At 44.2% G+C, this 12,113-nt stretch overlaps 1 protein-coding gene across 1 annotated transcript; it reads left to right on the forward strand.

The window, feature by feature from the left end:
* Positions 1-864: 864 nt before the first annotated feature.
* Positions 865-11,827, forward strand: LOC102906541 (pyrethroid hydrolase Ces2e-like). The gene is made up of 12 exons (XM_006986768.4): positions 865-1,048; positions 3,106-3,310; positions 3,995-4,136; positions 7,040-7,173; positions 7,254-7,512; positions 8,261-8,359; positions 8,639-8,779; positions 8,890-8,970; positions 9,204-9,348; positions 9,776-9,913; positions 10,665-10,737; positions 11,154-11,827. Exons 1-12 carry the CDS (start codon positions 976-978, stop codon positions 11,338-11,340), a joined length of 1,677 nt encoding a protein of 558 aa, XP_006986830.1. The 5' UTR covers positions 865-975; the 3' UTR covers positions 11,341-11,827.
* The last annotated feature ends 286 nt before the right edge of the window (positions 11,828-12,113 follow it).

Below are 12,113 nucleotides of genomic sequence, written 5' to 3' on the forward strand. Positions count from 1 at the left end.
ATAGCTCAGTAATTAATAGCACTTGCTGCTCTTGCAGAGGACCTGAGTCCCATAAACTACATGGTAGCTCATAACCATAACTCTAGCTCCAGGGGATCCAACACTTTTTGAGCACCAGGAACACACAAAGTGCATGTACATACATGTTGGTAAACCTTACACATAAAATTTAAAAATTAAAATGAAAACATTTAAAAATGGGAAGTAGAATATTGGGAGGGAAGGGGATCATTGATGAGAGTTGGAAGAAGACAGGAGAGGATACCTGAGGGTGAGTGTGATTAAAAGCATTACATACATGTATAAAGTGTCATAATAAAACATTATTGTGTAATAAAAACACAATACATGACCACAGTTGCACAGCCATGGCTTCACAGGGAGGGGTATGTGTGGACTTCAGATCCCCACTGTAAGGAGGAAGGAAGTAAATGCAGACTCCAGAAAGCAAGAAGCTTTGGAGAAAAGGGTGTACTGAGCCCACCCTGTGCTTGTTCATGCTCTTCCTTTAGCAAGAGGACAGTTCTCTATATTCATTCCACTCATCTGTGGGAAGCTCATAGTACACACCTTAGGAAAGCAACCATGACTTCCACAACTTTCTGTTCCTTGCTCTCTGCCCAATGCCCACACTGGACCTGTGACTCCAATGACGGTAAACATGTGACTCCCGGTTTGAGTTGAGGGTTACTGGTATCCAGAGGAAACAGCTTCTGAAGCCATGCTGTGCTTTGCAATGAGACCAAAAAAGGAATGCACACAGCAGAAGAACCTTTGCCCTACCTGCTGAGCGCTGGCTCCTATCAATTCTGCCTCATCATCACAGCTCTCCTGCAACTTTGACCTGCCCACCAAGTTCCCGCCTATCCCTCTTTGGGTCTAAATATCTGTCTGGGTGAGGCCCACATGTTCTGCTTTCTGCTGTGACACACAGTGCATCCCACAGTAGCACAGACTCAGGCCTGAGAGCTGGTCATGCCGTTGGACACACTTCCTGGTTGGCTAAATGCTGTGGCCTGTGGGCTTCTGTGTCTTCTCCAAGTGCATGGTAAGACTCCCTACATGGGTGGTGGGGACCAGAGTTGCCAATTTTGTCAGAGTCAGAGGCTGAGACTGTGGCAGGGAAGGCAGCAAGGAGGGAGGAGCAGGTAGAGATGACAGAGTGGGAAAGGGACCCCTGTAGCACTGAGAGTCAGTGATGCCTGAGGACACTCAATAGTAAGGAGAGGGGCTCTGATGAGCACTGAGCCTGAAAGTCAGTACAGAGGGTTGGGGACAAAGGGGCAGATGGGGCATGTCCCCCTTCCGTGTGTGGCTGTGCCTGTGACTGTAGCTGCTACCACCCATGGATAATAATTAAATTAATTATACCTTCCTGCTGTCATTGAGTTCCAAATGTGTCACTCGCTTGAACAGAGAAGACTCCTGGTATACTCCAAAATGATCCTGGGGAAGTTTCCTGGTCCTCAGTCCTACAGTGCTCCTACCCTACAACAGTTGCCCAACTGAGAGGCCTGGTTTCCCTTCCCCATTTTATGACTTTTGGAAAAGGCACAACTTGGCTTCCAGGGCAAAGGGCATGTACTTTGGGCCTGCCAGAAAGTCTCCAGGCTTATAAAAAGGTGAGCCAATAGGGTACTGTGCCCAGGGTCTGTTTGCAGCCCTGAAGCCTGTTACCCAAAGGTATTCAAGCCTGAGACATGGTGACTTCCTGCCAAGCCTCCTCAATCAACCCTAAGGAGGCCATATTGACTTCACACTGTGACTCTTGCCTGCTGTTGTCCAGGTTCTGAGATGTCACCAAGGACTTCTGGACAGGAAGATCTGCCCAACTCACTCTTGGCTTATTTGAACATTCTTGTTTGGATCCTGGGAACAGAATCACTGATAACTATAAGAGAGCACAGAGTTGTGCCCCATCCAGGCCAGGCTCATTCATGGGGACATCAAGATAAGATAGGTGTGAGCTGGTGTGAAGGCGCACCTGTAAATGGCATTCTAGACAAGGCAGAGAAGGCTTTTCAGCCACAAGCCAGCCTGGGCTACATAGTAAGAACCTGTGTGGGGGAGAGTGGGTGTTAAATGTAGAATTGTGTTAAAAACAGAATACCGCAACAATTTCAGCATCATTACTAATCAGGGGAGGGAATATATCTGGAAATAAATTTGGACAGCAATTCCTACCATAGCAAAATCGGAAATTTAAAATATCACATAAATGGTCAGACAGTCATCCAATCAATGGTGACTCTTGGGTTTTCAATATAGATGACATTTGCTGAGGTTTAATTACAAGGTAATTTTCTACTAATTTTTTTTTATTTTTCATGAGCCCCCTTTTTGCACCTATGGCTGTTATAAAGACACAGTGATTCCTAAAAAGACTACACATGTAATTAGAGATGTGTTATCATTTCCCCACATGCCATTCAAAATCAGAATCTGTGCTTAATAAACTCCAATTGTTTCATTTACAAATAAAAAAGGAAAATATGTGCATAGATTTTTTGTTATTTTTTTACATATTGGTCACAAACTGCCTCTTTGTGGACTGTGTTTTTCTGCCTCCTGATTAAAAGTACACTTCACTCTAATACATGGGATTGTGTGGAGAGCTTCTCTTGGTGGGTGAAGAATCCTCGATGTAGCCTCACTCTTATCAAACCCATTTCAATAAGTTTTGTTGCTGCAGCAGTGACAGGTATTGGTGGTCCATGTCCTCAGTGAGCTATATGGACAGATATGTCATGTGGCATGGTATCCTATAGACATGTTGCCAGTGATAGGGATGAGCCTTCCACACTGGAAAGATGTTGGCAAATTGCCCTCTGGTCCCTGAGAGTGACTGCTGCCTTGGTACCACACAAGGACCATCAAACATGCAATCCATGTTTATCAGGTGTGGGAGATTCTCACTTTTTTATGGAAACAGGGCAGGTCTGCCAAATTTTGCTACAATTGGAACATGATGCTGTGGAGACAAGTTGCCAGGGAAGTGGGTAGTTGGAAAAGTCTAGGTTGAGGATAACAAGAAAGTAGCAACATCCATGGTGTGAAGACAGATGATTGGGCAAACCCAACCTTGATATCATATGTCACTTACAGGTGAAAACTCAGCCATCCCCATCAGGACTACCCACACAGGACAGGTGCAGGGTAGTCTTGTCCACTTGAATGACACCACAGAGGATGTCTACACCTTCCTGGGAATTCCCTTTGCAAAGCCCCCTCTAGGAAAGCTGAGGTTTTCACCCCCTGAGTCTCCTGAACCATGGAGTGGTGTGAGGGATGGGACCACCTACCCAGCCAGGTAAGTTCTCCTGAGACCCAGGAAACTTCAGGCCCTGGAGCAGGCAGGGGCTCAGAGCTTTAAGGCCAGCTGCAGTGCTTTCTCCACCTCAACCCTTCAGCTGCATTCTCTCTGTGATGGGGATATGCTGCAGATGGCAGAGGAAGGTCAAAGTGATGACAATTTCTTAGCAAAATCACACTCCACAATCACTATGCCAACCTATAAGTGGCCAGGTACCATTGGCCAAGAAACAAGTATGTGTCTTCCAACTGGAGATTCGGCAAGAGAAGACAGTTCCTTCAGAGTCTGGATATGAGACAAAGGATGTTCCACCACCTTGTTTATTAATACAACACCTATATGGGTACAGCACCCTAATACTCAGGCCTCAGAGAGTACAAAGAGAATTGGTGTCATTACACACACCAATAGCTTTCACAGAAACTAATGGAAATATCAATATCCCATCATCAGGAAGAGTGGGATCCAAGGATCCCACCCATCTGGCAGCCTCAGTGGAAGTTTGAGCTCCATACCAGTTGTGATCTTTACCTTAATTGAAGGAAATTTTGGAATAGGATCTCATGTTATCAGGACATCATGGGGCCAGAGAGGGGAGTTTGGGGGACTGAGAGCAAATAGATACTAATGGTCTGTTTTTAACTACTGCACATCTCTTAAAATAACTGCCGTTGTCCCCAGGTGTCTACAAAATTCTGAAACAATGAATGTAGAGAGTCAGGAGATGATGAATCCAAGCATGCCTCCCATCTCTACATCTGAGGACTGCCTGTATCTCAACATCTATACACCAGCTCATGCCCATGAGGGCTCTAACCTACCTGTGAGTGGCAGGCCATGCTCAGCTTTGGGGGTGGACATTTCTTCAGGATGATAAGAAGGGGCAAAATCAATATGAGCCCCATCAGAGTAGACCCTGATGAGAAGCCCTCCCTACCGGGTGTCCAGGAAGGCCTTCTCTGCCATGATACACAATTAAACCCTGGGTATGGGACACAGAGACCTAGAGACTCTGAGAAGCCAGTGGTTAGGGCTCCTTGATCAACTCAGGTTTCACACTACCTACTGGAGGCCTAAGAGCTAAACACTGAGGTCATGCAAATTTATTGCCATGGACTATCCATTATGCCAATGATTTTTTTCTTGTTTTGAGGGTCTTTCTATATAGCCCTGGCTGGCCTGGAACTCACTATGTAGACAAGGCTGGCTTCAAACTCACAGAGATCTTGGACCTCTGCCTCCAGAGGTCTGCTATTTTTTTTATTGAAAATAGATCCTCTCTCATACATTAACTCTTGGAAAGTCTGGTATAATTCTGTGATTTAAAAAAAACTGTCTGGCCCTGGACTTTTTTAGTTGAGAAACTTTTAATGACTGCTTCTATTCCACTAGGTGTTATAGATCCATTTAAATTGTTTTTCTGATCTTGATTTAACTTTGGTAAGTGATACCTATTGAAAAATTTATCCATTTCTTTTAGATTTTACAATTTGATGGAGTACAGGTTTTTAAAGTATGTCCTTAGGATTCTCTGGATTTCCTTGGAGTCTGTTGTTATATCCCCCTTTTGCTTCTGATTTTATTAACTTGGATATTCTCTCTCCTTCTTTTAGCTAGTTTGGATAAGGGTTTGTCTATCTTGATGATTTCCTCAAAGAACAACTCTTTGATTCTTTGTATTGTTCTCTTTGTTTCTATTTTGTTGATTTCAGCAGTTTGATAATTTCCTTATCTACCACTCTTGGGTGTGCTTGCTTCTTTTTGTTCTAGAGCTCTCAGGTATGCTGTTAAATTGCTAGTATGAGATCTCTGCAATTTTTATTATTATTAAGAAAATTTCCTATTCATTTTTACATACCAACCACAGATCCCCCTTCCTCCCTCCTCCTACCTCTCAGCCTTCCCCCCACAACCAAACCCCCCATTCCCACCTCCTCCAAGGCAAGGCCTCCCATGGGGAGTCAGCAGAGCCTGATACACTCAACAGAGGCAGGTCCAAGTCCCTCCCCCTGGACCAAGGCTGTGTAAGGTGTCCCAGCATAGGCAGTGGGCTCCAAAAAGCCCACTCATGCACTAGGGATACATGATCCCACTGTCAGGGGGCCCCTTAAGCAGATCAAACTACCCGACTATCTTGCCTATGCAGAGGGCCTAGTCCAGTCCCATGCTCCACAGCTATTGGTCCACAGTTGATGAGTTCTCACTAGTTTCATTTGATTGTCTCTGTACATTTCCCCATCACGGAGATCTCTCCGATTTTCTTATGTAGGCATTTATTGCTGTGAACTTTCCTTTTAGCACCATTTTGATCATGTCTCATAAGTTTGGGTATGCTATGTATTCATTTTCATTGAATTTCAAAATGTATTTTATTTCTTTCTTTATAACTGTCTTTACTCACTTTTTATTCAGTAAAGAGTTGTTCGGTTTCCATGAGTTTGTAAGTTTTCTGTTGTTTCTGTTCTTATTGATACCCTGCTTCAATTCATGATTGTCTAATAGGATGCAGGGAATTGTTTCAGTTTTCTTATATCAATTGAGACTTGCTTTATGACCAAGTATGTGGTCAGTTTTGGAGAAAGTTCTGTGAAATGCTGAAAAGAATACCTGTTAGGTTCACTTGGTTTATAAAGTCAGTTAGTGCCAGTATTTCTCTGTTTAGTTTTTGTTTGGATAAACTGTCCATTGATGAGAGTGGGTTATTGAAGTCTCCCACTGTCAGTGTGTGAGGGTCAATAGGTGGTTTAAGGTATAATAGTGCTTCTTTTACTAAAGTGGGTACCCTTGTGTTTGGGGCATAGATATTAAGAATTGAAATGACATCTTGGTGGATTTTTTTCTTTCGATGAATATATAGTATCCTTCCCACCTCTTTTGATTAATTTGTTAGATATTAAAATGCCTACACCACATTGCTTCTTAGGTCTGTTTCCTTGGAATATCTTTTCCCAACCCTTTACCCTGAGGTAACATTGACCCCTGATGTTGAGTGTATGCAGCGGAAGGATGGATCCTGTTTTTGCATCCATTCTGTTATTCTGGTCTTTCTATTGGAGAATTGAGTCCATTGACATTGAGAGATACCGATGAACAATGACTGTTAATTCCTGTAATGTTGGTGGTGGTGTAGTGGTGTTGGTGTTGGTGGTGGTATTGTTGTTGTTGTTGTTGTTGTTGTTGGTGGTGGTGGTGGTGGTGGTGGTGGTGGTGGTGGTGGTGGTCATGGTGGTGGTCGTGGTGGTGGTGGTGGTATGTGAGCTTCCCTTCTTTTGGTTTTGTTGGTGTGAGATTATTTATTTCTGTGTTTTCAAGTGTATAGTTAACCTCCTTGGTTTGGATTTTTCCTTCTAGCACCTTCTGTGGGGCTGACTCATACATAGATATTGTTTAAATTTGACTTTGCATTTTCCTGGATTTCTTGAAGTGATTTATTCATTTCCTCTTTAAGGACCTCTATCATCTTCATATAGTTAAAGGTCTTTTTTCAGCTATGTTGAAATATTCAGAGCCTGCTGTGGTAAGATAGCTGGTCTCTGTTGGAGAGAGACTAGCAAGTATAATGATGGTGCTGGGGCCCTGTCATGGTCCAGGTGAGGATGTCCTGAGGAGCTTTATCTGTGTGTCTAAGTACACTGACTGAGGCAAAGCATTCAGTAAAATAGAAGACACCCTGAATGGAGCTTGAGCTGGGTGGGAACCTCCTAGCATCTGACTTGATTTCCACAGGTAATGGTATGGATCCATGGTGGTGCATTTGTTATGGGCATGGCTTCCATTCATGATGGATCCATGCTAGCAGCCATTGAGGATGTGGTAGTGGTCACTGTCCAGTACCGTCTGGGTATCCTGGGCTTCTTCAGGTGAGTCTGGGACTGTGCTGTGCAGTAGGGTATGAACAGAAATAAGACAGTCCTGTGATTCCTTCTCTGCCACTTCTCAGCACTGGAGATGAGCATGCCAGAGGCAACTGGGGCTACCTGGACCAAGTGGCTGCCCTGCACTGGGTCCAGAAGAACATCGCCCACTTTGGAGGCAACCCTGACCAAGTCACTATTTTTGGCGAGTCTGCAGGAGGCACAAGTGTGTCTTCACATGTTGTGTCTCCCATGTCCAAGGGACTCTTCCAGAGAGCCATCATGGAGAGTGGGGTGGCCCTGATGCCTGACCTTATCTCCAACAACTCTGAGGCGGTCTATACAGTGAGTCACTTCAGCCATCCTATTGATGATCCTGCTACCTCAGCCCCCACCCTCTGATATTCTGGGAGTTTTCTCAATTGGGAAAACAAGGAGCATGGTAAATAGCTTCTTTCAGTATGTTCTGAAAGATTCAAGGGTTAAAATCCACTTCTCTCTACTTTATGCAAGCTGGGTGTAATAAGCATGCATAAGTACCTTGTAGCGTCCATCAGTTTTAGAAACAAACGTGTGGGATGAAGATATGGCTCAATAAGTAAAAGCTTAAGAACCTGAGTTCAAATTCCCCAGAAACCACAAAAAGCTGCATATGGTAACAAGTTTGTAATCCTGATATTCCAGTGATGAGAGAGGAGGCAGAGATCAGAGAATCTCTGAAAGTCACAAATAAGATAGACTCTTATAGGCAAGAAGAAATAACTAAAGATCATTTCTCAAACAAGATGGAAAATAAGGACTAGCAACCAAATGTTGTCCTCTAATCTTTGCACACAAACCCTGGTACAGGCACTCCTGAAGTCACATGCACTCATAGACGTACACACATAGCTTATTTTTTAAAGTGTTTAGGTAGAATGACCCCTGTGGCTGTCACCTGTGAGCAACTAGAAAATGGTAATTTCATAGTTATTGTAATCCACCAGCACCAAGTGTGATGTGATATTTGGGCACGATGCCTTTCAACTGGAATTGGGAAAACTCTTCTGCTTGCCTGAAAGGATGAATCAAGTCCTACCTGGTCCCTTTACAGATGGTGGCCAACTCATCTGGTTGTGAGGCTGTGGACTCAGAGAGCCTGGTGCACTGTCTGAGAAACAAGAGTGAAGAAGAGATTCTGGCTATTAACAAGGTTGGGAGGATCGTGTGGCTTGGAGGACTTGGTCAAAGGGATGTGGGAGAGTCAGTCCTTACTACTCTAAACAAGTTACTTCTGCTCCATGGTGTGGTATACTTTTAATCATGTGTGTAAGATTAAATCCAAGAAATCCTAATATATGAAGAATTTCTGTCATGGGTGGAGGAGCATCCTGAGACAATAAAATGGGGGTGGGGGATGATTAGGGTTTCTCAGTGGACATCAGAATATGTATGGAATTGACCTTCACCACTGACTTTGGATGTCCCTCAGGTCTTCAAGATTATCCCTGCTGTGGTAGATGGGGAGTTCCTACCCAGGCATCCCCGAGAGTTGTTGGCTTCTGTGGATTTTCACCCTGTTCCCAGCATCATAGGTGTCAACAACGATGAATATGGTTGGCTTTTCCCCATGGTGAGGCACAGTTCCAATTCTCTAAAAGTCTGGAAACTCATAAGGTGAGTAGTGGAAACTTGATCCATATCCATCCTACCTTACACTTAAAACTGTCCTCTGTCTCCCAGATCCTAGGCTCTGATCAAACAATAAAGGATATAACCAGAGATTCCCTGCAGGCTGTTCTGAAGAGCACAGCAACACAGATGGTGAGACCCCCTTGAGTACTGACTCCAATAGAAAGGACCCCTATATATCCTTCTCAGACAGCATGTCTAGAAATACAGGTTTGTGTATGTGTGGCTTGGGGTGAGCTCACTCCAGGACTTATACCTTTCTCTCTATACCCTATCTTATCCCTGGCCAAATTATTCACACTGAGACTGCTTCCTGTCAAAACAAGAGCCTGTCTAACCTCACTCTTGCTGACCTCCTGGTGTAGATGCTGCCTCCCGAATGTGGTGACCTGCTAATGGAAGAGTACATGGGGGACACTGAAGACGCCCAGACCCTCCAAATACAGTTCAGAGAAATGATGGGGGACTTCACGTTCATTATCCCTGCACTCCAAGTAGCAAATTTTCAGCGTGAGTACATCTGTAATGAGGCCAAGTTTGGGGGAGCTCAGAGCCATGGGTCCCAGATGAGTTTTACAGTGTCTAGTCCCCTCCCATGTCTGGGTCATTTTTCTGGTACCAAACACTTGAGGACCATTACATCAGTATTTCTTCATTCGAGTGTAAGAGAGTGGAGTGACATCTTAACCAGATATAGATAAGGAAACAGGTTGCTAATACTCTATTGATTTACCAAAACTACTCAGCTTGGAAGGCCATGGTCACTCTTCAGCCAAAGTCACTGTTCACTTTCTCATAACTAGTGCTCCAGCCTGGAGCCATCTACTTGACAATTATAACACCAGATAACTTTATACCAACACATCTTATCACCAAGGGTTAGACAGGAGAGCTCTAGGTGAGAGAATACTATGTCACCATGTGTCCTCACTTCTAGGTTCCCACACCCCTGTCTACTTTTATGAGTTCTGTCATGAGGTCAACTTCTTCAAAGATGTCAGGCCACCCCACGTGAAAGCTGACCATGGTGATGAGGTTCCCTTTGTCTTTGGGTCCTTCTACTGGGGTGTGAAACGTGAGTTTTTCTTGTTTTCCATGAGCTGGATGGGGCCCCAGGTTGGTACCTGATAGGCAACTGAGCTCCCAATCCAATTGAGAAAATCAAGAGTCTGGGAGAGGATATGATCAAAAAGCTACACCCATATTAGAATCTGAACCCTTCAAGTATAATCTATTGTCTTAGTTACTTTTCCATTGCTGTGATGAGACAACGACCAAGTAAGTTTAAAGAAGAAAGAATTTATTTGGACTTAGAGTTTCAAAGAGTTAGAGTCCATGATCATCATGGATAGGAGAATAGCAGCATGCAGGCAGACATGACACTGGAACAGTAGTTAAATAAAAACCTACATCCTGATCTACAAGTACAAGGCAGAGAGAGAGCTAACTGAAATAGACAGAACTTTTAAACCTCAAAGCCAACTTCTAGTGATACACCTCCTCCAACAAGGCCATATCTCCTAATTCTTCCCAAACAGTTACACTAACTGGGGGACCAAGCATTCAAATATAGAAGTCTATAGGAGTCATATCATTTGAGCCACCATACTATGCTAGATGGAATGAGGACACACTGGAGCAGAACTGAACCTGGAGGCATGCAATTAGAGGTGTGGGTGGCTCTTGGATCCTGGGTGATGAAGGGGGAAGGAAAAGAGACCTAGAGTTCAAGGTCAGAGTGTAGGAAGGATGGTGATTGTAGAGCATAAGTAGGCAGGTGCATGAGGTGGTTGGGACCTGGACCTCTGTCTTCCTCATGGCTACAGTTGACCTTACTGAGGAGGAGGAGCTGCTGAGCAGGAGGATGATGAAGTACTGGGCCAACTTTGCACGACATGGGTGAGAGTATGCCCCTCCCTCAACCTCCTCAGTGGTGGGTCCCTATCTAGGACTCCAAATTGTGGTTGATGACTTCATTAGTATGCATGGATAAGTCATCACATAATAGAGTTCTCCTCACCCCAGGGCACACTTAGATACATTGTACATACTGGTTACTGGTCATACTGAAGTGACCTGGCAGGTGCTATGGTATTGTTCTTTAGATTTTGTCTCTGAGAGGGAGACATGAAATTGGCCAGATAATCTTGCCCCACATGGAGCAGACACTAGTAGGTGACACTTATATCCCTATACCAGAACATGTGCCCCATCAGCCTCCTCAACCATTGGCCCAATTGGTCCACTGCCCTGACACAAATTGGCATATAATAAGAGTAACATACACCCTTACCTGCTGGGTGGTACATTTACAGGAACCCCAACAGCGAGGATCTACCCTACTGGCCTGTGTTTGACCATGATGAGCAGTACCTGCAGCTGGACATTCAGCCTACTGTGGGACAAGCCCTGAAGGCCAGAAGGCTGCAGTTCTGGACCAAGACTCTGCCCAAGAAGATCCAGGAGCTAAAGGGGTCTCAGGAGAATCACAAAGAGTTATAGTACTCTGTGAGAGAAATGGTGTAGAGGGTTGAGTATACATGGAGTCAGCCTAACATTCTTAGAAATGTTAGAATTCTTAGAAATCCTGGCTAGAATCTAACAGCCTTTGTAACCATCCCTTATCTCTACAGTTATCCACTTGGCCAACATGTATGACAAACCCTTAGTGTATCACTTACTACTCAACATGCTGGGACACCTTTTATGAGACCCACTCAGTAAATGCTCCTATGACTATGCAGATATGTGATCCCCTAAGTGTCCCAGTCTTCTTTCACAGTCTACTGGGACCAGGCTCCTTCCTTCCTTTCTTCATCTGCTCTCATGCTCTCCTCTTCTCCAAGCCCCAGACTTTCTTCAAATGGAACAGATGCTTTGGAAATAGTGACTCTATAGAAGTGGGCTTTGTCAAAATCCTACCTTCTCTCAGCAAGTCTCATGGCGTTCTTATTTGTAAGTGGCTAATAAAGAAACCTAATAACCGGAAGTCCTATTGTTTTCATGTGTTCAGTCAGGCTGTGGTTCCAAAAGTTCACAGATTGCAAGCTGAGCTCTGTAATAGGTATCTGTGGCCCCTGCTATTCAGAGACCTAGACAGAAAGATTACATGATTCCAGCAGTTTCAAGTCAGCCTCAGCAACACAGTAAGACCAACATCTCTAAACAAATTATGATCTGGATAACATACAAATAGCAAAAGTTTGTATACATGTTTATAAAGCAAGAAATCCAAGGTCAAATGCCATCAGATTTGCTGTGTGGTGAGAGTTAGG

This window comes from Peromyscus maniculatus, chromosome 5, assembly GCF_049852395.1.
Source record: "Peromyscus maniculatus bairdii isolate BWxNUB_F1_BW_parent chromosome 5, HU_Pman_BW_mat_3.1, whole genome shotgun sequence".
NCBI lineage: Eukaryota > Metazoa > Chordata > Mammalia > Rodentia > Cricetidae > Peromyscus > Peromyscus maniculatus.